Here is a 26,858-nt window from a genome sequence, read left to right as displayed (position 1 = left end):
CGACCCAGCTTGAAACAAATGAATAGATGGAATGGTTAGAGTTCATACGATCAGACTCACACAGCTGCACATGACAGGGAGCACGAGTGGAGCGGAGTATGCGCCTCCTCCCCCATCAACAAAGGTCAGTGTGTATGTGGGGCTGTAGCTCTGACACAGACGGTGTCACAGAGCCCTCCACCGGACTGTGGTCAAGAGCGGGAGGGCAAGGGAGGACCGAACTGCCCCTGAGCAGACGGAGGCCTCCCAGCCTTTTGATCACCAGATGCCCAGCACCTTCTCTCTTGCCTTTTTTGGTCCTTGGAGGAAGCAAGGGCAATTCCAGGCTGTTTTTTTTTTTTTTTTTTTTTTCCAATCACTTTTTCACTGACCTGTGTGTCAAAGCCCTCCGACAGGGAAGAGAAATGCTGGCTCTGGACCCTGGTCAGGGTCCTCCCCAGATGGATGCAATTAGGTGGAGGAGGACCAGCCTCCGTGGTAAATGCACGCCTCACTCTATGACTCAAGCTCTAAAGCCTGACCCTGAGCAAGGTGATGATGAGCAGCCACTCCAGACAGGATTTCACACGACAGACAGATGGTGACAAGCCCATCGGGGCTACAGGTGCGGCTGCGGGAAGTGTCAGGTGGCACAAGCAGCACAGAAGAGTTCCCAAGGAAACAGGGTGCTCGCAAAGCCTTTAAAAAACTGCTGTTCTAATTAGTTTTCCAGTCTTTCATTACTCTATTAAATTTAAACAAATCAATCAAAAGAGGGAGATAGTTGCACCCAGAAATTCCTTTATTAATAATTTTAAATTTAGTTTATGGAGTAATTTATGCATACCACAGACTACAGGTACATATGAACACCTGTGAACCCACCACCCAACTTAAGAACTAGACTGATACTGGCTGTGTGGAATCTACCCTGTGTAGCTGCCTGAGCTTGTCCCTCTGCCTTTCAGGTTCAAATTATGACATTATAAATGTTAACACTGTAACAGTTTGTATTGGTTTCATTTCTACATCTGTCAAGGGAAATACGTGCAGTTGTAAGGACATCATCTAAGAACATATGTGGAAGTTTATTTTTTTCTTTGCACACTGCACGTGTTTAAGGAAACTGCTTTGGAGCCATTATCATTTTAACGTGGTGACATTTACTGCTCTGAACTTCCACTAGATGGAGACATTTCATTATAGAAAATAACAGTACATATCACTTCCAGGCTTTCTTCTCTTTCTCTGTGCTTCCCACCACACACACACCTGTGAAATCTCCCAAACAGTAAGGAAAATATTAAGTACTTGCAGCAGAGGCTTATTTATTTTTTACTGCAAAATAACCTTCATTGAGTTAGTTATAATTGATTTGAATTTAGGAAAAAAAAAAGTCAATACTATCAATTTTCAGGTGCGTGGAAATGTCATCTGGGACAGGAAACCAATATACTTTGCTGCAAGTTGTGACAAGCACAGCCTTATCCAGGTGATCAAGTTCTTTCCATTTCAAATTGAGCATTAACTACCTCATTTTGGTTTTGGCACCTAAATAGTTTAGCACTGATTAGAATCCAACTATCAGATCATTTTAAAGTCATGTATTAGGAATTCACAATTTTCTCTTGAATGCCTCTATTAATCTCACAAAGGTTTTCAGTCACTCATGAGAAGCTGAGAAAGATAAAATCCTTTTCTCTTTTTGAGGCCATCTAGGGTCTCTTTCTCCACCAAAGGAGGTGACAAGGACACAATGTAGTAACTCACATGTGCCCAGACAGGCTGGTATAGACTCAAGATAGCAAAAGGACCCTTCTGAGCAGATGAATAAATCACTTTTTAATACACTGGAAGCCCAATTCACTTACAAATAAATAACATACTCTATGCAAATTATTCAACTTGATTTAGGAAAACAGGATCTTTACTAGGTTACTTTTTCTTTGAGTTACCACGAGTAATTAGTATTATTAAAATTGCATTTCTTTAAACATTTCTTACAGTCCAGTTATTTCATTAATTTAAGAGTTGGTGAGACTTTTCTTCAACTGTTATCTTGGTCTGATTCAAATACATGATTTAAGCCTTGGCTCTGGTTTAGAATAGAAATTTCCATCACAGCTTCCCCTCTTGCTCTAGTTTAAACACATATTAAAAGAGCCTCTTCCCATTCCCCAGAGCTGCTCAGAGGGCTTGTGGTCCCAGGAGCTGGGAGTTTGGAGCCCTGATGGAGCCAGGAAATGACATTTGCAAACAGAAGTCAGCCTTGATCTATGGAGCTTTGGCGCATTATTATTATAAATGCTGGATTCTTTCTAAATTTGGTCACCACCCATCTTACTCTCACAGAGCATATCCATAACAATTTGGTCAAAAGCTTACATGGGCTCTAAACCAGATTTCTTCTTATAACAATGAAAAGAGCTTTAAAGGAGTCACTACTGTAGGCCATGGGAGCTTCCCCGGTGGGTCACTGACAAAGAATCCACCTGCCAATGCAGGAGAAGTGGATTTGATCCCTGGGTTGGGAAGATCCCCCAGAGGAGGAAATGGCAACCCACTCCAGGATTCTTGCCTGGAAAATTCCATGGACAGAGGAGCCTGGCGGGCTCCAGTCCATGGGGTTGCAAAGAGCTGGACACGACTATTGACAGCACCCTAGGCCATGAGCACTGTTCCACTCTGTAAAACACTGATTATATTTTAGAGTTGCTGCTTCTGGTGGTGCAGCAGTAGTCATGAAATGCAAAAATAGGAATAAGACAGATGAATTCTGTATTCAAAAATGGATCAAGTTTAGTAATGTCCGAACACCCTGCACTGAGCACCTACACCTCTCCTCCCCGTGGTGGGAAGCAGTGCCTCCAGCTCGGGCCAGGGGCACAGCCACACAAGCACATCACACGGTTTACGCTGCACCTTAAAGCACAAAAGCCTGCCCGGAGGCCTTCAGCTTCAGCCCCCTGACAGGGAAAGGAGTGGGAGGGCCCACACGGGGGGTGTGGCAGCCCCTGACAGGGAAAGGAGTGGGAGGGCCCACACGGGAGGTGTGGCAGCTGGCCCAGGGAGAACACAGCCCTGTCCCTCCCCATCTTTCAAGGGGTGGGAGCCAGGGGCCCAGGAGAGGCTGGGGAAGGGGAGGGAGTCGCGCGCCATCTGGTTCTGCACTGCTGCTTTGTTTTTCCTTCACCATTTTCCCTTCCCTGTTATTACCCTTGACTTCGGGATATTGTGTTTGTTACAAAAACTTTATTTTCAACGCTCCATAACCTTGAAAAAGGGCATTTAAATGGCACGTAGGATGAGAAATTCCACTGGCAAGAAGGAAGAACATTAAAGGGGAAAAAAAGTCCTTTGTAATATTGTCTTCTAAGGGAACAGGGTCAGAGCCTCAAATGCCTCCTGTAAACATTAAAGACCACGCATGCAAATCACGAAATATAGATTGAGGTAGATCGTATCTTCCTTGAGTGCTTCTCCAAAATTCCAATCAGAAGCCATTCCAGATCTGACCCAGCTTAACAAAGGAGGAAGTCACAAATTAAGATTTTGGCAACGACTGGCTTTCCAAGTGCCCTTGCAAACCTGATGTGTAGACCCATGTGCAGTGTGGAGAAAACCTAAGAGAGTCACTTAAGGTATTTCCTATATTTCTGAATTCTTACCTTTTAGAAGTTACAAATGAATTGAAAAGTTCTAACCAACCTTGGCCTTTAGGAAATACCGAATACAATAGGGAGGGGAAGGAGGGTGGTATTTCAGAGTTCGAAATTAGCAGCCTCTGACAAGAAGCACTCATCTGAGCATCGAATTAACAACAAGGAATCAGAAATCAGAAGACATCAAAGCCAAATGCCCCCTCTCCCACTTCCCCTCAAACCTGTATGTAACAGCAATGGCTCAGTTTCCTCTGACTTGGGCCTTTCCAGCCCCGAGCCTGACACTGCACTCCGTATGCCATCCCCACATCTCACCCTCCGCTCTGCCACTTGCTAGCGCCACGTACCTGGGCTGCTCTCTATCCTGAGCCTCTGGCTCCTCCTATGTCAAAAGATGACTACGAGCCACACCTCAGTTGCTGTGAAGGGCAAATGAGAACATCTGCAACTTAGCATGTGGCTGGCACCTAAGAGCCCTCAACAAAGAGCAGCTGTTCACTAGTTAAAGAAAAATTCCTGTGGCTACAGGAGGAGGGCTGGGGGGGTGGGGTGGGCAGGTAATGTTCTTCTTGATCCCGGTACACGTTATATAGGTATATTTGGTTTGTGAAAATTCTGCAAATGGTACACCTTTAAAAAAACTGTGGTAAAATACGTATGACATACAAGGTACCACCTGAACTATTTTTCAGTTGAGCAGTGTTATTATGCGAGCACCACCATGCACACTTTTGATCTGTGCACTTGACCATACGTAATTTAAATAAAAAGTTAAAAAAAAATCCCATCCACCCCCCTGTTAATGGTGACAATAATAAATTAAAAAAAAACAACCCAATCCTATAACTACAGAGACAGTTCCTTCTGATGTCTGGAAGAGTCACTGGCCTAATATGGGAGGAATTCCATTCCTGCCCTTGAAAGGTCGTCCTGAGTTGGGGGCATTTGAGGGGAGGGGAGGGCTTTATAAGGAGGCAATGTTCAGGGCCTGGGGCAGTTCCTTGCTCCAAGGACTACTCCTCCTTCCTGGGATGTGCAGGGTGAGCAGGGCTGTGGGAAAGCAGAAGTGCCAGGCGTCCGGGCCTTCCACCATCACACAATCCAGTTTGCTCAGAGGGCAGAGGGCAGATTAACTGGACCTTCCTAAGGGGCTCTCCGCCCTTATTTTTCCCAGACACTAGGGGGCGCTCATGAGGGAAACTTGAGGAGTAGGGGAGGGGGCCTGACTTAGACACACGGGACATCATTTTCTTCTGAGCCTGAATTTTTCTGGAGGGCCCTGACCTGTGCACCTTGCCTGAGCCTAATAGACACAATATTTAAAAACTGAAGGGAAATTGGACTCATATTTTACTCTCCCTAAAGGAAGTATTAAATGGAGGATTTGAAACATGAGTGATTCTCGCCCTTGACGTTTCCCCATTGCCTGCATAACGGGCTGTTCCTACTGGCCACACTGAAAAGGCATGCACTGTTGTCATTCTCAAGAGGGCCAAATCAGTTCTCCTTCCCCCTTACAAAGGTTTCAGTCAATTGCAAATTTTCATTATGGCAAAATGCCTCCACAGGCTTCACCAATTAGAACATCTAGCAGTTTTGAAAATGGAATGTGTTGCCAGCATTACATGAGGCCAGGGTGACACGTGAAATCTGAAGAAAATCTCAGGGCAGAGAGAGGGTAATGTGGACAGGCAAGCCCCATGCCAATCATCTGAAACTGTGGATTTGTAGAGGGAGATCCTGGTGTTTCCACAGCCTTTAAACCAAAACCATTGACTCTGCTTCTACGCTCCCAAAAAGCTCCCTGGACACACAGAACCATAGAATACCACACTGGTTCATTGACTCATCTTTCCTCAAGTTAAATTGCTAAGAATTAATGGATTCATGAGCAAGTGCTCTCTTAGCATTTCAGAGATATGAAAAAAGGTGCAGACTGCTAACACTAGAATCACTTCCTGGCCTGAAAGGCATGCCTGCTTTCTTCTCCCTCTCCGAACTTACGAGCTGTTCAATATTTGAAATTTTTCTCCTTTGTGAAAACTCAGGTCATCTTCCGTCCGTGCTTCATAGTCATAAAGGGCCACAAACAGGGTCACTCCTGACAAAAAACAAAATCAAAATGGGAGAGATTATTACACCAGGGAAAATTAATTCCAAGAGATTAAATCTTCACTAAAGCCTCATTCTCAAAATTTACATCTAATCAGCACTGATAACATCAGGCAGTGTTGTAACTAATGCGTGAAACCAGAATTTATGCCTCAGTCTTTGTGAAAGGAAGCATTATTTGAGCTGACTAAAACCCAGGGCTGAAGGATTTCTCTCTGCACACTTGGAATGAGTCTTCAAGAATAGACAGATATTAATATTACATTTTGGCCACAACCAAGGGCAACAAGTAGCAACATTACAGTTCAGATGGGCAGTGCTCTGCAGCACTGACAAGACACGCTTTGCCCCCATGAGGAGCCACATGAGGCCCAGGGAGAGAAAGCAGAGCGCGCGCCTTCTCCCAGCAGGCACGTGGTGTGTGTGCTGGGTGCATCTCTGGCCCGTTTTCCCCGCTTAATCCTCCAGAGACAGACGTCCCTAGACTGCCTGATGATTTCTTTCCTTCAGCCCTCCATTCCAGGAAGGCTGGAAGGATAAGGAAGTGTGCTCAGCCTCCAGTCACCCATGTAAGGCCTGCTCTCAAGGGAAAGCTACATTCACCATAAGGATGAACATAAATATTTTTTTTCTACTGAACAGAGTGTGAAGTGTTGGCAGCACAGAAGTAGTTAGTTGCCCAAAGCTCTGGGTCAGGTCCCCTGGATATAACTACACTACCCTGTTGGGTGCAGAGGGAAGAGAGGCCTTGGTAGTGCCAATTCCCCACGTAAAAAGTAATAGTGGGCTATTTTATAAGACCTCTGCTCCCAGCTGAACTGAGAACATATGGGTTGATGTATTATATATATATATATTTTAAAAAATTTATAATAAATAAGACAGTTTTGGAACAAGTTATGTCAAATATCTAGTTACCATGGTTCACATACTGGGAGAGGCTTTGGAAGATTAAGGATGCATGAGATATCTTACAAATATTTCAGAAAACATATGTCTGAGAACACACGCCAGATATTTTACAAAGTATTAGCTAAGTCAGCAAATGCACATAGCAGTGAAACACAGCCTAGGGAAAAGAGAAGGAAAAGTTAAAAAAAAAAGAGATGATCCCTTAAGGATACATAAGATTCAAATTTAAAATACAAAAGAGATGAAAATACTTGAGGGCTGATAAACTCTGTCATATAGAAGACAATGGGAGGATTAGAGAATCAGTGGAGACAAATTGGCAAAAAATAATATAGCCAAATGAGCCCACCAGCTGGGAAGTGACCGGAAGGATGGAGGTTAATTAGAAAGCTGAAAGGGCAGGTACTCCCCTGGAAACACTATGAACTGGGGGTTGTGAGGAAGGAGTGCTTTCATAGCTGGAGAACTCAAAACATCCATGCTCATATCCAGTCCTGAAACTTCTGATTCAAAATATCTGGGATTGGGGGTGGGGGTGGGGGTGGGGCTCAGGTATCTATATTTTGAAAAAGCTGCCTAGTTATTCCAAGCCAGCCAGCCAAGGTTGAGAGCCACTGGCCTCAAATGACTCAGCAGAAAGTTGTGCCTTGTAACCCTCACAGGATCCTCACAGAGCAGCAGCCGGGGGACCCCCATGCCACTGTTGCCGGTATCTAGATTTGTCCATCAAGCTTCAGTGATTTTAAGAGCCTTTCATTTGGTAGCAGGGAGCTGGAGAGTGGTTAAAAACTCAAACGCCAAAGGAGCACAAATGTTCAATGGCTAAAAGACTTAAGAGTAGCTTCATCCTGACCTGTTCCTCCTCTTGTTCGCAAGGTCCCAGTATGAGACGAAGAGTTCACACCCCCAAAGACGGTGAGTCCTTGGCCCCCGGCCCCGTGGAAGTTGTTGTAGTTCGGGATGGAGGTCACACCGAAGCTGGGGTAGTGCTGAGGAGTGGGGTCTGTACCATAGCGGTACCCGGAGCTCTGGTTCAGACTGCCATCCCTCTCCTCCGTCAGTTTTGTTGCTTCTTTGTCCTTACATTGCACACAGCCCATTATCTAAATTCCTGTTGAAAACAAACAGAAAGAGGCACGTGAACTTGGATGCCCCCTAGTGGCTGGGTCGCTTGACTATAAAGGGGAATCTTTTACAAAGTTCTCATGCAGTATTTTAGGCCTAGAGGGCCATGGAAAGCTGAGGCTGGGGTTGGCGGTTGGAAGTAATCTCAGTGCCCTTAACTTGACCATCACATTTATCCCTCATATGCTCTGGGCGATGGGATCAACACAGAGCATTATGTTCACCATTCAGTATTTTCCCTCACATGAGGTCTGCACCCTTACAATCCTGTAATGTCAGATATCTGCCTAAAGACTGTCCAGTAATATAACTTGGTTTTCTCTAGTCACCTTAAAAAATAGTGTATGCTCTCAAAAATGAATCTGTGCAGTATTAGAATAAAACATTAGAATAAAACCCTCCATCACAGCAAAGGAAATCTAAAGAGAATACAGGCATGTTGGAAAAGCCAGAATATAGCCCTTAAATAGCTTACTGTACTTCTTCATTCATGGGTACTCATTCACAGATACACATTTGCTAAATTTTAAGCAATAAGATGATAAGTATCAAAATTAAGAAATAATCACTAGATGAAAAAAATACAGTTGGCAGAAACTGAGAGGGCTGAGTGTATTTGCAGGATGTCATGATAGCCTACAGTCACAAAATCATTTAAACAGGCTAATTAACTTTTTAAATTTCCATTAGCTTTTGACATCTTTCAGAAACACTTAAAAGCTCATTCCCATATTCTAGAATTAGTGGTGAATTAAAACTTGAGTCACTGTCACTCCATCCTCCTTCCAACTAAACCTACTGTGTCGATGCTGGTCTCAGTAAAGGGCATCAGCCAAGACCCAAGTGTTCTCGTAAGAGTCCTGAAGCTCGTCTGTCACTGGCTCCTCTTCGTTTACTTCTCAGCCCTCCTGTCTCTCACTCTACCATCCAAACATGCCTAACTTCTCAGTGCTTAAGATTCTATTCTTCCCACTCACCTTTTGTCCTTGGAACATGGCTTTGAACCCCTTTGTCCTCTCCTCTCTGGGTTTTTTTTTGATATGGACCATTTAAAAAAAGCCTTTATTTGTTACAATGGTGTTTCTGTTTTATGTTTTGGTTTTTTGGCCATGGAGATATGTGGGATCTTAGATTCCTGACCGGGGATTGAACCCACACTCCCCGCATTGGAAGGTGAACTCTTAACCACTGGACCACCAGGGAAGTAAGTCCCTCCCTCTCCCTCTATGATACACAATATAATCTTCATGTCTCAGTTAAGACACCACTTCCTCTGCAAAGCCTTCTCTGATTCCCCGCCATCCCCCAGGCTGGGGTGCTGCTCTTCGTCAATGCTCATATGGCATCTTGGTTTCTCTCTTTACAGCATCTATTGTGCCATATGAAAACATGGCCTTCCCACTTGTCTCACTGCCCAGTAGACTGTGAGCTCCAGGAAAGCAGTGTCCTGTCCATTTTTGTCATTGCTATATTGCTAGTGGCTGGCACATAGTGGGTGCTCCATAAAGAGCAATTGAATGAGCGGAAATTCTCTAACCCACTGTTTCTCTTTTATCCTTTCTGCCTCAAAGCCAACCCTTCTTCCAGCAACTTCTATCAGCACCGTGCCCTGTGTTTTAGAATCTACTGGCATGTGTGAGACGTGAAGAAGATTAAAAAATGGAAGGTGAGTTGGTTAAATGACCCCACTTTGGACTGCAATACCCTGTCCAGCTGTCGGCGGGGAGGTAGAAAATGCAATGGATGTCCCTGCCAGAGTTCTGAAAAGTGGCCCATTTGCCACCAAAGAACCAAATAAGAAACACATGACATCACGTGTAATTACATGTATCCACCGGGGAGAGTACAGCTGGTACAGGACGAGAGGGGACATGAGGTGGTGAAGGGCAAGGAAGGAACTAGTATCTCTCTATATCTTACAAACCAAAATGGGGGTGCCACATCAGACACAGACACTCTGGGGGGGCACTTTTCTGAGCGCTGCTTCCATGCCGGCTGGGGTCATGGAAGCAATATCAGACTGTTTAAGGCCCTCTCACATTACATGTTTCAGTAAATACTTATTGAACTGAATGTCAGTTCCTGAGAATGGAAATGTTTGGAAACAAGCCGCCTGCTGCTCGAGCTGAGCTCACCAAATCTGGAACACATTTATGCGTAAATCATTCCAGATTAACTTACAGTGTACTCTGTCCAACATGCTCTCTAACTTATGGTAAACGAATGTGATTTTTAACAAGTTTCCAATAGGAAATGCAAAGTATCTCCAAGGCATGATTGGCTGAAGGATATTCATCATTTGTTGTTGGTGTTATTTCACAAGACTGGTAAATATCTTGCTCACTTCATATTAACCCTTTCATGGTGGAACGTTGCCCTGAGCTTCTACAAATGCCAATAACACACTGCTTGTCCTAGATGCTTTTCTCAGAGATTCCACTGATCTGCTGTAATCGGAGGACGTGTGACCTGCATCACAGAATCACATCACTTATGCCAGTGGTTCTCAGCTGCGGCGGACTTGGTGGCCCATGACCAAGGGACATGTCTGGCTGCATAACTTGAGGGTAAGGAGGACTGCTGGTATCCAATGGCAAGAGACCAAGGGTGCTGCAAAGCCTCCTAGGGTGAACAGGACAGCCTCTAACAGCAAAGAATTATCTGGCTCCAAATGTGAATGCACGAAGCTTGAGAAATCCTGAATTATGAAGAAGACAGAATTTATAGCTATATCTTTGAAACAGTATAAGAGCTGTTTTCCTTATATGCATGTGATTAACACTGCAGTCCAGAATGCCTTCCCTGGAAGAACAGGTATGCTGGGGCAAAAAAGGCAATTTAAAAAACTGACATAAAGTGCTGTTTTTTTTCTCGAGAAGTTCATTCCTATGACAGAGTATATAATCTAAAACCACTGAGAACTCTCACTACAAACTACTCTTTCAATTCTATCAAAAAAACCCTACCTCAGAAACCTATTGAAAACAGAACCCTACATCTAACCAAACTAAGAAAAAAAATCTTTCAAGAATCTACTGGGACCAGTCTCTCAGAGCTATCTAAGGTGCTGCCTCCGGGGCTGCAGTCTTCATTTTGCCCCAAATAAAATGTAACTCACAAATATCCAAAAAGAAAAAATCTACTAAAAAAAGTATTACTACTGTAATAAATGTTTAACAGCTTTTATATAATTCTATGAAACAATGGAAGGAAACAAATAGTAAGCTCCTTGGAAGCAGCGATTATTCTTCGGTTTTTGTTTCATGATTGCATCCCCAGTGCCCAGAACAGTGCCTGAAACACAGCAGGTACTCAATAAGTTATGTGTTACATGTTAAATGCAGAAACCCCAAACTCAATCAGAATTGTAGAAAACAATTCTCTTTTCTAGAAGGGACAGCTCTGTTACCCCTTCACGTGCTTGCAATTTTGCGTAAGAAATGTTTCTACTTGGATCTTGCTTATCCTCTTCACTTTGTTGACAAACATGAAGAAAAGGAAATAAATCAGGAAATGCAGGCTCAAGTCATTAAAAGCTAAATTTCAATGAAAATATTTGTATAAGAACTTGTGGTCTTCTTCTTCCCACTTGAGGTGGTCAGACTAACTATTTCCTGATGAAAGGGGTCAGAAGATGCTATGAGTTGTACTGAGTGTGACTTCAGGCTCCTTGCCATGAAGAGAAGTTCTGAGCATTCAGGTTAAAATAAAAACATCCTTGTTATGTACAGTTCTGTAGTGTGGCTTTTATGGCCCATGCTGTGCATCCATCGTGAACATATAAGGCACTAATACACTAGCTCAAGATCTGTGCGGCACTGGGAAATGCTGAATAATGCCATTCAAAAGTGGGGCCCTGGGAGTACTCTGATCAGTAAATCATACATCATGACCATTGTCCTCCACATATTACCATGCCTAGAAAAACATGCACAGTGCTTTGACCAGCAGGATCCTGTACCTGTGGTTAAGGTATAGATTAGACTGTGAAGACCCCTATTCTCCAGTCCTTCTGCAAACATAGGGGCTCTGCTTCTACTATGTAAGTAAAACCTGATTTACTTAAAATTTCCTTAGTCTTGTGGGTGCTCTCATAGGTGCCACAAGAGCATGAAACAATGGGCAGAAATCACTAAAGAAAGAATCATCCCAGGACTTCCATGCCCTCTTCCTATGAGAGTGATGGACATCACCCATCCATCACATAGGTGGCCTCAGAATCCTTTTTCACATAGCCCTTGAGTGGTTGACGGAAGCTGACATGAAGGATGGAATCTATCCGCTACTCTGGGCACAGGCTACTTTGGTCTAGCATGAGTCTGGTGGAATGTACATTCCCTCTACTGATGCCACAGAACCCGGTCTGGTTGGTTAGATGCACATTAAACCCAGATTCGCCCACATTTCCTCATATGCCAATCAGTGAAGCAACACCTGTATGCCCAGGTTACACCACAGCAGGACTTGTGAGATTTCAGGCATGTGAGAGAGCTAAGTACCAGAAAAGGAAAATAGCCACTGGCGGTCTTCTGCAAAAAGCAAATTATTTTCTCCTGAGACACACAAATAGGATAGCAGGAGGAGGAAGGTGAAACCGACAACAATTTCAACAATGTAAGCACTTTGCCTGAAAAACCAACCGAGGTGGGTGTGGAGAAGAGAAAGAGCTCTCAGACGTAAGTGGCAGCAAGGCTCTTGATAGCCCAGACTCTGGAGAGTGACAGGGAGAACACACTGGCTTGGGCGCTGATGTGGCATGATTCCTAGGGCTCTCATTCACCGTCCCTTTAGCTGCTCTCTGCTCTACCTGGGTGGGTATCAAGAGGAAAGTAAAAGAATGGGAAAGGGAACTAAATTAAGAACCTGGAAACCAGACACAAGTAACTGAGCTGGGGACAGCTGGAAAGGTATTCAAAGCTCAACTGTAGATTGACTGCACAGCTGCATAGACTTCTCTGGGGAAAAAGCAAAAACTGGCAGCTTCACAACCAAACACCCTTTTCTAGTCAACAGTAATAGTGAGGCAAATGGATAAGATGTGGCAGACTCACATGAGAAATGGATTGACTTCAGGACAGAAGACTCATGGCAGGGAACTCTTGATCCTTGTAAGACTGGAAATACCCACAAGAATCAACCTGAGGTATATATTTCTGTGTCCTCGATGGGGAAACTAATCCCCTGAGAGTCTGGGGAAGGCTTTCCTTAGCTTTCCCCATGGAACAGCTGGAAGCAGGACATTCGGAGACGAGGAGGGCCTCACTGGTAGCAGTGGTAGTTGGGCCACAGTATCTGTCACTCCAGTGTCTCAGCGTTTTCATATCTTTTACGATATGGCTCTCCTCTCTGTGGGATCCTGGCTCCTGACCCCCTGCAGGCAGTGCTGTCTGATGGGGACAGCCAGGACAGAGGGACCAGGGATGTCTGGGGAGGCTAGAGAGAGACAGGACCACACTCAACCCTTTATGAAGCACAAACACTTCCCAAAGCAGGGAAAAGGCCACAGCTGGGATGGCATTTTAGAGACGTAAATACTTGAGGTCTGAACCACACACAGCATTGGTGCTGGGTCCAGCCAGTGGCTGCAGCCCAGTTATGAAAAATGAACACAAAAGACCATGCCAGTGAGGGAAAATCCTCTTTTTTGCTGCCAACTGGAAGGCAGGCGTGAAGTACCTGCCTTGTTGAAAAGGTGTTGCAGAACTCTAAGGTGTGCCCAAGATCCCCACCTCCTGTAGATAAGCCCCGGATAGTCCCTGGGACCTGTGGATGATGGAATCATGGCTCCTGTGTTTAGGCTCTCTTATTTGGCACAGTTGGTTTTAATTGAAGAGGGATTATCCTAGATAGACCTGACATTATCATGTGAGCCCTTGTAAGGAACTGGCCTTTTTTTGGAGAAGTAGATTCAAAGTGTGAAAGGAATTTCATGGAAGGGATATTTTCCACAGCTGGCTTTGAAGACAGGAGTTACGTGGCCAGAAATATGGGTGGCCTCTAGGAGCTGAGAACAGCCCCCACCTGGCAGATTGCAAAGAAACGGGGACCTCAGTCCTACAACCACAAGGAACTACTGAGTTGGGTCAAGAAGCCTAAAAAACCTGGAAATGAATTCTTCCCCATTCAAGCTTCCAGATGAGAATGCTATTAGCCAATACACTGATTTCAGCCTTGCAAGCAGAGAGAGCAGTCACATTGCGTCTGGACTTGTGACTCAGAACTGTTAGCTGATAAATGGGCATTGTTTTAAATCAGGAAGTTTGTCATAATTTGTTACAGGGCAACAGAAAACAAATACTTATTATATTCTGGTGGGATGGGGCATCACAGAGATGAAGGCTCCCAATCTCAGCAGTGATGACCATTATTAAGTGAAGGTGCCCTGCAAGTCAGGTGCCCTGCTATGTACTGGAACGTGTCTTCTCACTAAATTTTCATGACAACCCTAAGATGGGGGATTGCTTTTTGCTCTCACTGTACAATGGAGGATCAAAGAGGTTCGGGAATTTGTCTACAGCTCAGTCAGGGGTGGGGATGGGATTTGAAGCCAGACAGGCTGACTTCTTGGCCAGCCCATGGAGCCTCTACACTAGCCTTGCCTCCTGCCCTGTGGAATCTAGGTCAGTCCACGCAAGGGTGTGGGCACCAGGGTGGGAGGAGTGGAGGGAGAGACCAGTGGAGAAGGTCCCTGACTCCACAGAACCCAACCTCATGTGCATGACTAATGCATGCCCTCATTTCAGGGACTGGGCCCCGCTCCTCCAGATCCCCAGCCCACCCCTCGAGACAGCGGGCTCAGCAAGGGTGCTGGTACCACGCCAGGTATGGTGAGTCACCAGCTTCCTTGATGTGGTTTGGCATCTTAATGAACGTTTGTGCCAATGACATTAGAGCAGCCCTTAGTTTCCTGATACTTCCTAGACATGGCAGGATATTTATAGATACCAGAAAGGAGTCAGCATTGGCTTCCTTAGTGTAAAACAAAGCTGTCCTACTGCACTGAAAACATGATGCGCTTTACATTATGTAAACTTTCTGGAACATGTTGACTGCATAAACTGAGCTATACACATGTAATGCTTCCTCCAAGCACAACAATAATAGATTTCTACTCTGGGGAGCCCTCAGAGTGAGAGCTCCCCCAACCAAACACAGGTGATAAAATAATATTACATCTTTGTGGTGAGAAGAAGTGAAAGCAGGAACATCTACAAGGCAGACCCTTGCCACAAGCAACAGTGGCAGAACCAGAGCCTATTGAAAAATCAAGTTAAAACTTTGATTCAGAAATAATAAGAGGTGGAGTTGGACTCATCGGATCACTGATGCTAGGCTTTGCAACAACGGCCTTTGGAGGGTGAGGAGGAAGGACCTTGCTCCATACCACAGAGCAAGGGAACTGAACTAATAGAAATCACCCTTAAAATGTCACATTACTTTAAGAAAAAGCTACATTCCTGGCACCTAGAACATCTGCTGGCTTCCTCTTTCTGGCTTGTCCTATTCAAATGACCCTCAGGCTGCTAGGCGGCAGCTGATACCCTGGCAACACATTCTCTTTCCCTCTGTGCAACCCTCCATTCCCTGATGCCCAGGGACCCATAAGCACTTAATAAAAAGAAATGGAAGCATTAGACCCCAATGGTGAGATTTAACACTGCAGTCAACTAACTGCTGGAACCATTCCCAAACCCAAATGCACAAATGAGGTTTTAATAGCAAACCGTGGAAAAGCTCCAAAAGGAATGAAGAACACTTTCTTCTTACATTCACTTCACTTTTGGATGTCAAGGTTAAGACAAGAGTGAATGGTGATAAAAATAAAGGTAGATTTAAACTGTCTATGCCAAACAAAGGGTTCAGAAAGAAATAGGGCACTGATTGTTCTTCAGACCTTCCCCCATTACTTCTTGGACCATGGAAAAATTCCCTGTGGTTAGCACTTTAAAATTTTGTCTTATTTTTATTGAGATATAATTCATATGCCATAAAATCACCCTCTTAAAGTGTACAGTTTAGTGGTTTTTAATATATTTGCAAAGGAACCATCACCACTATCTAATTCCAACATTTTCATCACCCCAAAAAGAAACGTGTACCCAATTAAGCAATTATTTCCCATCCCGTTCTCAGCCTAGCCCTTGGCAACCACCAATCTACTTTATGTCTCTATGGATTTGCCTCTTCTGCACAGTATGTGGCTTTTCTGACTGGCTACTTGGCATAACATTCATAGATGGCTTAGTACTTCATTCCTTTTTATGGCTGAAAAATACTCTATTGTATGGATATATCACTTGCTTATTGATCATCAGCTAATAGACGTGTGGGTTGTTCCCACTTTTGGCTATTATGAATAACGCTGCTGTAAACATTCATGAACAAGCTTTTGTGTGGACATATGCTTTCAATTCTCTAGGGTTAACATATAAGGAATTTATACAGATAAGACAACTCTAAGATTAGGTAAATAGGAAAGCATGTGAGCTGGCAATTCAAAGAAAGTAAAAAACAACCTTAAAATATATTTCCCTTCAGTGGTAACACAATTTACACTGGTGAGTTACTTTCACCTCTAAGTCAATGAAATTTTAAGAAGATGTTTGCCCAGTAGTGATGACTGTTCTCATACACGGCTGACAGAAGACCAGGAGTTAGCATGTAACTTTTTGTAAATCAACAGGGCAACATTATTAAAAAAAAACCCAAAACTTAAAAATGGGTCTTCTCTTTAACCTCTGAATCTGCGCTAGAGAGATGCTTTTTTAAAAAAATGACACATGAAGAGATCCTATGAGGTGTTACTTATACTTCAAAAAATTATAAAGTGTGCTAATTATTTAATAAGAAGACAATAGCTAAGTATATTGTAAGGCCATAATGTAGAGTTAAACAGAAGTTAAAACTTATGCTTAAAGAAAATGATTACTAACATGGAAAAAATGCTCCTGCTATAATAAGAAGGGTCACAAGATTGCAAGTAGGTAACAAATGCCTAGAGAAATCTTTGGAAGGAAAGATACCAAGACATTTGCTGGTTGTGTGCAGGGGATAACGTCATGGGCAACGTCTTCTTGGTTTCTTTGTTTCTCAGATTTTCTATACTGAGAATCCACCATTTTAAAAAATGAGAATAAATCGTCTTGACTTGGTAATAAGAAAGGTCCTTTTACTCTCATCAATTACTGACTTAATTTGTGTATAAGTGGATAACAACTGTAAAATGATGATGTATGCATTGTGAACTGAAAAATTAAGAGAGGGAGAGACAGTGATTGATTCCCAAGGCTACTAAGAGGCAACCGCTCCTTCCAGAAGTTGTCAAGATAAAAGGTACCAAAGGACAGAGAGACAGAGAGACTTCTGAGTGTGTTTTCATCACACCTGTGCTGGGAAGTGGGCAGTGAGGGCGCAGAACTGAGAGCGGGTGGCGAACGGACATAGAGCCCCCAGAGAAATCTAATTAGGGGCACAGACTGAGCAAAGCTGTGATATACGATCGACTCAGAGGACCGTGGAGATGGCGAGTGGCAGAGTCTGGGCTAACAGAACCAGGAGTGGGGTGGCTGGCTGAATGGGTTCTCGAGAATCTCTAGGTCCCAAGTTCCTAGGTGGCTGGGGAAACCCAGTAAACTCAGGATGATAATACTTAAGTCACCCTTGAAACCCAACCAAGGGGCTCTGGTTATGGAGGATCTGTAGGACCTCTCTGTGAGCACAGGCCTGAAGACCCCACATGGGCACGGATCCAAGAGGGTGGAGGATGAAGCAAAGTACTGCTGTTCTTGGGATGCTTGTTACAGGCAAAGGGACTTGCTCGGGGCACCACACAGAAAAGTTTCGAATTTTGCTCTCACTTGTCCTCTTGTTGCCTTCACCCTTTCCTGTTGGGATGTTCAGCCTTCTGAGACCTTGACTTTTGAGCCATAAGCCCCAGCATCTGGGGCAATCCAAGCAGCACATGGAACAATAACCAACAGAGGTTTATTTGACCTGAAGTTTTTCAGAAACATAAAAGTTCCAACAGAGATGTTTCTTCCTAATGTAAATCTTTGGGGTCAAGCCTCTTTCCACTCTCCTTGGCCCTGTTATCGAAAAACAATCACAGGAAAACAAAAATAAAAACAAAAAAGTAGGCTTCTATTTGTGAATCAGCAAAGAGAGACAGGAAACTCAGTGTCACATCTGGGGCATGGTGGCAGACGCTGGCTTTCTGGGCTGAACTGGCCGAGGGCCCGAGGGTCAGGCTGTCACCTGGCAGAGCCACAAGAAAACACACTAGCACAAAGCAGCTGCTTGAACAGGCGTCATCAACGTCCCCTCCCTGCCAACTCGGAGAATGAAAGCCGAGGGGGTTTGCTCTCCATGGCTGGACAAAAACTAGCTCTGCCAATCTTTCCAGGGTCTACAGAGGTTCCTTGCCAGATGATTCTGCAAATGGGGCCTCCTCCTTTCAAAAAACAGTGAATTCGTTTTTTCCTTTAATTCACCAGCTCCAGCCAGGAAGATCCATTCCTTTAAAGAAACAGAATGGACTGAGTAAGCATATTTTACTTTCTTCTTTTTTGCCCTTGAGCGCGTGTCTGTGTTGACCACAACTTCCCTCTCCACTGATTATGTATCTGGTTTATGAAGTCAGAGCCCGTCAAAATCTCCTTCCCTGAGAATCTGGTGGTGGGGCCATTTGCACTGTGTTTCTGGAACTGAGGCTGAGGCCTTTTCTTTGAAGAAGGACATGAAGCCTGGTCCCTCCTCCCCTGGATCTTTATGTTGGCACTTTCTCAAGTTGCAAGGAATCAGCAACACCAGCAGCCGTAACTTCTGCATCCCTTGCAGCGGTTTAGAATTTCAAAGCTTCTTGGCAGCTGTTTTGGCGTGAATGCTGATAAACTGGCTATCAGAAAACAGACCCCTAATTCCACGGCCTCCACTGGGACAGGGAACAACTGTGAGGGTGGCGATGGGAACAAAGAGAGCATAGAGGCCAGCTGCCTCTGGGCAGCCTCCTCCTGCCGTCTCCTCGCCTAAAGGGAACGAGAAGTCTCTGCCTTCCTCTTGAGTTTCATTTCCTCACCCTTAGTGAGCCCAAGGAGCTTGATTACGTGGTACCTGCTTCAGTGACGCTTTCTCAAGAGCTCGCACTCATGAACACAAAGCTGAATGCCAACACAGACACAAGGAAATTAGAGCAGGGAGATAATAAGTAGGAGGAAGAGAACAAGGAACCAATGAAAGCAATCAGTGATGCTTTCCCCAGGAGCTATTAAACTAGGATTTGGGATGTCAAACTGTGGCCATGTTGTGTGGGAGGAACTTGGGTTATGTGGGCTGGACTACTCGTTGATGATCTAGTTGGCAGGCGAAATCCAGTTAGATTTATGTTAGCGAATCCAAAAGAGGGACGACTTAGTTTACATACCACCATACATTTTATGGTAAAAGCAATTCAATATTGACTTTTCACTTGGCATATACATAAGGCAGAATTTTTTTTTTCCCCTCAGAGTGTTGTCTTGTGGAGTTACTGAATCTGAGATTATCTCCTTAAAGACAGCACAGCTGTTTATCTTGCCTTTTTCCGAGAGCTTGTAGGATTCTGGTATCAGATACGGTTGCCCTGGGGCTGAAGGGTCAGAGGTCCAAATCCACATCACTGAAAATAAAGTAGTGGGTGGACGAAAGCTGGTGAGGGAGAGCTGTCCCACCGAATCCACCCTGCTTCTTCCGCAGTAACAGAATTTTAGCTAGGTGTGTGGCTAGACAGCTAGAGACCACATTTCCAGACTCCCTTGCAGCTACGGTGTGGCCCTGTCACTTAATTCTGGACAACTGGTTGAGAGTGGGTGTGATACACTCAACTCTTGCATTCCTCAAGAGAGAGTGGGCTGCCCTCCATTCTCTTTCCCACTTCCTGTGGGCTGGAAAGTGAATGTGGTGCTGGAAAACTGGCATTAACCAGGCAGAGGATGGCAGCCCACCAAGAAAGAGCAGAGCAGCATGACAGAAGGAACCTGGGCCCGGATGGCCTTGTGGAACTCAGCTTTACCACCCAAAGCTCTGATCTCTGACCGTAACACGAGAGGCAGGAACACCTATCCTCCGTGAGCTACTCGTTTTCTGGGGGAGTGAAATGGGGTCTTTTTGTTGTAACAGGCAGCCTGTACCCCAACACAAGGAGGAAGTAAATCTGACACAGAGGTCAAGGGTTTGGGGCTCTGTTGGCCACCTGTTTGCTTTTCCCTCAGATTCTAGAGCCAAGAAGAGCTTCTAACCTCCTTTGACACTGACAGTTAAACTTGGATTAAGGTAGGTTAGTAGAATAACAAGCATAATGAATTGTAACAATAGCTACCATTTACAAAGAACTTATCTTCTGCTTGGTACGTCACATATGGCATTTCATTCAATCTGCAGAGCAGGGTATTATATTTTTAAGAAACCTTTGTTGTTTAGTTGCTAAGTCATGTCTCGACTCTGTAGTGACCCCATGGGCTTAAGCCCACCAGGATCCTCTGTCCATGGGATTTCCCAGGCAAGAATACTGGGGTGGGTTGCCATGCCCTCCTCCAGCAGATCTTCCTGACCCAGGGATCAAACTTGCATCTCTTGCTTGGCAGGCAGATTCTTTACCACTGAACCACCAGGGACCTTGGGCTCACAGAACTTAAGTAACTTGTCCAGAGTCACCCAGTCAGTAGACCTGGACCTGACTATCCTGTTCTGCCTTTTGAGAAGAATGTTCTGTTCCTCATTAGAAGACAGATTTAATGATGTGAAAATTTTAGTGATATGATAGGAATTGGGCATTGTTATGTCTTACAGGTTTTATTTTTTACACTATGGCTTACAGTGTTCTTTTCTTGAAGTGATCTAGTTTAGGGCTAGATTCCAAGTTTCTAGGACATCTTGGTCCCAGGCACCTGGTTTAGAGAAGGTCTGGAAGCAGTGGCATAGCCTTAACAAGGCTGCTGAGCAGCCAAGTGGTATGGAGTATGTCACTCCAACGCTGTGCAGCCTGGTTTCCTCATCAATCAAGCAGTAGTCTTTGACAAGCAGCCTTCATGGTTCATTCCAAGCCTCACATTCCTGAAGGGGCCCAGAGCCCTTCTGTACATATTCAGGCAAAACTGAGTCCCCAGACAGCTCTCCACTCTCCTCAGTCCTAGGCTGAATCTTATCAATCATGGGGACTCATAGAGGGACCTTGATATGTGGTCAGGTTTGGCTTTGAATGCTCAGATGTCCCCCGCCATGGCCAGAGCCTGCATCATGAACATTATGAGAGTTTTACCAATGTAATGGGAGCTGGGCATCACTATGTCCTACAGTTTTTTTTTATTTTTTTACATTCTGGCTTAAAGCACTCTTCCTTACTGTGGTTTTCAGAAGACTTTGACTATGTTCTCCACTTCTTTCTGTGGCTAAAATGAAGAGTAACTTATGGCCTGGCTCAACCAGCCCAGGCATTTATAACCTGCTTTGGTCTTGACCCACCTCTTCCCTCGCCACACCTCCAATCCATTCCTCTCCTGCTCTACCCTAGGGTTGCTAGGTACAGCTGTTCTCCTCCCGAACTGCTAGAGATGAGGAAGTTAAGAAGACAACAAAAATAAGAACAAACCTCCCATCCTCCTAAACAAAAATTACTCGGAAATCACCATAGTAACAAATCACGTTTCCAACTGTCTCAAGTCCCTTGCATTCTTGTTGCTTTGCACACATCCTTTTATCTACACTCAGCCCTACCTCCAGCCTTTGTTCAGCAGACACATTCTGATTCTCTCTACATGACAGGAGCTGTGCAAGGACCTGTGGATATAAAGTCAAGTATACAAGGCCCTGCCTTCGAGGCACTTGTACATACTTAGGAGGGAGATAAGCCACTGAGTCAATGGACTCGGGTTGGGCAGGGAGTGCAGAGGGAGCCCCAAATCACCCAGGTTGGCAGCTCTGAAGGTGACTGGACATGGCCCAGGTGAGGAGGGGGTGGGCTGCTCATGGAGAGCAGAGGTGTGGTATGGCCCAGCTCCAAGGGGCTAACTTGACTTGGTCCCGTATTTACAGAGCACTGGAATGTGTGCTGGGCATATTGTGAGGCTCTGGGCTACAGAATGAAGGTACCTCCTGCTAAAAAAAAGCTTATAGTTTAATAGAATGGATGTGTGCAGCTCAAAAGGTGGCTGGAAATGAAGCCAGATCATAAACAACTACCTGTCTGTTCTACTGTGTGTTCACTAAGGTGCCCGAGGCATTGCTACGTGCAATAAGCAAATTATCTCATTTGATCCATCAACAGCCTGTGAACTGGGAATTATCATCATTGGCACTGTTTTACAGATGCAGGAATAAGTACAGGAACGTCAAGCTACTTGCCCAAGGACTCATAGCTCAATTGACTTAGATTTTAACCCACACCTGACTGAATCTAAGATACATACCCCTAGCTATGTGCTAGCAGGCTAAAGCATTTGTACATTATCCAGCTGATACCTATCCGGTAGTTAGTGGGAGTGAAACTGGGTCTGGATAGACAGAGTGAAATGGGGAAGAGAAAAGAGCAGTGCAGGCGAACCAGAAAGCCAGACCACAGTGCGAAGGGACTGTATACAGTGGGGATGGAGAGGCATCTGAGTATAACATTTGACTTTCTCAGCTGGACAAATAACTCTATCCATTCTAGCTACCTGCCTATGCATAATTCATACCTCATAAATCATCTCCAACTGTAGCAAAGCTGTAGCTTTTGTTGCATGTGAGAATAAAGACCTGAATGCATATTGCAGCAGAGGCAATTTCTATGGGCCTGTGTAAGCTACATTTTCTGATAGCCCTGTCATAGAAAGAATCCCAAGATCTCTAGGGGCTGGTAGGAGTGAGAAATGGAAAACAGACAAAAGAGACAGACATCTGCAGTGCAGGACATCTGAAGAAAGACAACTGCCCACTAAATAAGGGGATGATATAGCTAATATCCAGCAATGCCCTCCAACATCCACAAGAGAAGCCTGAAGAAGGTGCTAAGGTTATTGGTGCAGGGCAGTGTAAAGTCAAGAGGGGCACACCAAAGCCTCCGATTCTGCAGAGTTTACTCCATCAAGTCAAACATGATCATTTTCATCAGGATGCAGAAGCAGCAGTTCTATCTCAGTTTTGTATGATATTTGTACTATGAACAAATTCTTTGGGCCAGTGTCAGAAGATGCCCATGTTTTAGCCATGACAGCCCTGCTTACATCTACAGGCTTACCGCGGTCAGAGGATGAAAACGCCTGCTCGTCCACCAGTGATCGTCACCCATTGGCAGCTCTGAGCTGTGGTGAACTGTCCTGGCGCCAAGCAGGACTGGCCTGTCCCCAGCGTTCACGCCGAGCCCCTGGGGAGCTGCCTTACAGACTCCAGGTAACGATGACCCTGAGTGTGGTTTCATACTCGGTCCCAGTGCTGGTTCAGTGCAACTCAGATGGACTCAGCGAGTCACAATGGTACGTGCTTGGAGTGAGCCCAGACAACAGCCATGCATAATTCTTTTTGACAAAGACTGACCCAACATGCTGATTAGCAAAAGCAGCCCACGTGAAAAAAGAATAGTCCTGGGTATAAGCAGCCTATGCATGCATGCATGCTAAGTTGCTTCAGTAGTGTCCAACTCTTCATGATCCTATGGACTGTGGCCCACAGGCTCCTCTGTCCATGGGATTCTCCAGACAAGAATACTGGAGTGGGTTGCTCTGTTCCATCAAGTTTCATCTTTAATTTGGACATCCATTACCTGAATGCCCTCCCCTCTATATCCCACCCCATTTCCTAACCATCCTGCTTCTCTTCTAAGATTTGCATTTTCTATGTAGGTTCCATTGCTAAAATTAAAATGTTGCTAAAAAATATTAGTGGATCTGTGTATCTCTTATAGAACAGACCAATTATATAGCCTATTTCCTGCCTTCCAAACCTGTTAAGCTGTTTAATAACTTTATTTTTAATTTTACTTCAATGGTTTTAAGTCTGTTTCTCTTCTCAATTCTTGCTGGTTAATCCTTCCTGCCATTCTTGTTTCTTTTGTGCCTCAAGCATCTGACTCTTCTTCAGCTTAAAATGAGAACTCAAATAAATTTCTCTCTTTTTTGACTCTGCTTCTCCCTGGAAAATAACCAATTTTACCACTTTGTTGGTACCGGAGCATTTTTGCTTTCTCACTTAGGCCAGGTGACAAAAGTATCATTCATTTCCAAACCAGACCAAACCTCACCTACCCCCAAACTCCTTCATTTCTATACTGTAATTCCAACACAAAGGAGTAAAACTATTGGCAGAAATTTCAGTCTGCCAGTACCAAGTACTAGCGAAACTGAGGAACAACCGAATTCACATATACTGCTGGTGGAATGTAAACTGGTCACAACTACTTTGGAAAAACAATTTTGCATTATTTAGTGAAGATGAAAATGAATCTATCCAATAAGCAATAATTCCACTCTTAACACATGTACGTCTAAAGAAACATGCCCACTGAACTAGGGATTATGTGTGCTCCACAGGACTGGGAGGCCCAGGAATCTGTACCTTTATAGCTCTGTATGTGATGGATGGGCCTCACTCCACTGAAAGGGCCTGGGATTGAAGGTTTACAATTTCAGCTCAAACCTGTCTTTGGAGCTAGGTCCCCCAAGACCTGTGTCTGCAGCCATAAGAGGACTTCCAGGAGAGAAGTGATAGGAAAGGTTCATCAAGCCTGAGGTTTATGCGGCCATCCTTGGGGTGCTGATTCCTGGTCAAAGATGGCTAGAGCCCAGGATCTCGGCAAATTCACTGTTGCATCCTCCTCTTCCTTCTCTGGTTGCCTGGGTGAGCTTTGGCTTATAAGGTGCTTGAATCAGTAACATTGGCCTTCATCTTCATCTTCAGAAGGCCCAGAGCTGTCCACCCTGTCAGGAGGCTGCCCTGGATGTGTGCTTTCTGCAGGGAATGAGGAAGCCCCGGGGTGACTCAGGAGGTAAGGCTTAAGTGTGAGCCCTGGTAAAGAGCCCCAGTTTTCCCTTCACACACAGGCGGTGTGTCCCCTCTGTGAACACTCTCTCCATGGGCATCCTGTTTATGATCCTTCGTAGACTGAGTCCAGCACACGCGCAACGTCTGCTGCAACCTGGCCCTTAATAAACACTTTTGAATGATGATGAACAGGACATGAGATAATGAACCTCTCCTAAAGAAGTGAAGGGAACTTTCTACCATTCTGTGTGAAGCTGCCTCTGCCTTCCTCCTGGCGTTGGCAGCTCTCAGGGAGGGTGTGCGATGGTGCCTCCATCAACCTCACCTCTGTTCATTCCTCCCCTGATGCCAAGAATGGCTTCCACCATCTCTAAAGACAAATGGGGAAAGTGCACAGACTGGCTAGGTCTCTTCCCATAATCTTCTGATTTTGAAATTGAAATGTCCCGAGGCCAAAGTCCTGATTACCATGGAGCCTGTTCTTTTAGATTTAAAACTATCTTCATGGTATCAACAGTGCTATAGATTTTTCTGGGCACCTGAAACCTGCCCAGTTATTCAGCATCAGTTAGGTACTGAGGGTGGAGGCAGTTTGTTTCATTTAAATTACTAGCTCATAATTATGTTCTAGCAAGATGCGCAGGTGTGGGAGACAGTGTTCTGTCAGGAGGAAACCAAAGGGATGATCTGATATAAATGTAAGTGGGTTTCCGGGAGGCCGCACAAAGCCCATCTCCACAGGACAGGGCCTTATTTCCATGGCCCTGTCAGGATTCTGTCTCACGTGGGTGTGTGGTTCCTACTGGGGCTGCCTGCTGCCCACCCAGATGACTGTCTCAAGGGAGGCCCAGGCTAGGCAGTTCATTACTCAGGCATGTGGGAGAGAAACAGGAGTGATTCTTCTGGTAATGGTTTTAATTCCACTTCAGTTCTGAGACGGTTTCCTCATTTTTCTCCTCTTCTTCCTCTTCCTCACGCCTCAGCACCTCAGGGTATCAATGTAGAAGCCATGAGTGAGGGAAGAGTTTGTATTTTGTGTAGGTCACTAAAATTATTCTGCTTTACGACTGAGCGACTGAACTGAACTGATACCTTGTGAAAGATGCATGCGTGCTCAGTTGCTAAGTCGTGTCTGACTCTGTGACCTCAAGGACTGTAGCCCGCCAGGCTCCTCTGTCTGTGGAATCCTCCAGGCATGAATACTGGAGTGGGTTGCCATTTCCTTCTCCAGGGACTCTTCCCAACCCAGGGGAGGATTCTTTACTACTCAGCCACAAGGGGAGCCCACGACCTGTAAAATGTAATTATGTCAATTAAAAAAATAAGAATAAACACACTCTACTATTAATTACTAAAAGGAAGTATACTGATACCTGACCATCTTTTGTTCTACAGATAGGAAACATCAATTTCATATGGTTCAGATTAGTAGATAGCACCCAGACCATTATTTGCCCACAAATTGATGCTCAATAAAATATAGATGTAACAGGCACATGTATGTGAGGACGGGAGGCATGCTGGAGCCCGAGGGTTCTCCCGGGGTCATGACCGGGCTTTCTAGCCCAGGTGCAAAGGACAGCTCTGACTTCCTGGCAGCCTAGGACACAGACGGTCAGTCTGCTGTGATTGGAGATCAGTCACATGGATTAGGATAACACTTGATAAGCTTAACTGAGTAGCCAACAAAATGAGTTATTCTGATAAATAAAAAAGAAAATGAATCAGGGAGAAAGCTGAATGTCTGCCTGATCTTTCTTTGGTTTCAACTCAAGAAAGAATGTACTGCCTAGTTTTCAAAGGGCATGACAACAGTCATACAATACTCACATTATTTAATGTTAGCTGGAAGGTGGAGATGATGGGTTACTTATCTTTTAGAGAGGAAAAAGGACCTTTTAGAGCAACTCTTGGGTTAAAAATCTCAGTCTGAATCTCACCATCAAAGGGGCAATTTAAGGGGTCACTAAAACAAAGACACTTCAGTTGAAAAGCATTTTGGCATACAATAAGCTAATTTTCACCTAAATAAAATGTTCTAGCACAGACTTTTCAGAAGTCTTACTCTGATGACAGATAACA

General features: G+C 44.7%; 1 protein-coding gene across 4 annotated transcripts in view; it reads right to left on the bottom strand.

Annotated features, from left to right (window-relative positions):
- Window positions 1-26,858, bottom strand: part of FYN (FYN proto-oncogene, Src family tyrosine kinase) — a 212,637-nt gene that overhangs the window by 45,817 nt on the left and 139,962 nt on the right. For all 4 annotated transcript variants that reach the window (XM_055535160.1, XM_055535158.1, XM_055535161.1 and 1 more), the window contains exons 4-5: window positions 7,519-7,776; window positions 5,646-5,742 (exon numbers count right to left, since the gene is read on the bottom strand). In XM_055535160.1, coding sequence (XP_055391135.1) covers window positions 5,646-5,742; window positions 7,519-7,765 — 344 coding nt within the window. In that variant the 5' untranslated portion in view covers window positions 7,766-7,776. The remainder of the gene's footprint in view (window positions 1-5,645; window positions 5,743-7,518; window positions 7,777-26,858) is intronic.

Source organism: Bubalus kerabau, chromosome 9 (genome assembly GCF_029407905.1).
Source record: "Bubalus kerabau isolate K-KA32 ecotype Philippines breed swamp buffalo chromosome 9, PCC_UOA_SB_1v2, whole genome shotgun sequence".
Taxonomy (NCBI): Eukaryota; Metazoa; Chordata; class Mammalia; order Artiodactyla; family Bovidae; genus Bubalus; species Bubalus kerabau.
This window is presented reverse-complemented; position numbering and strand designations above follow the sequence as displayed.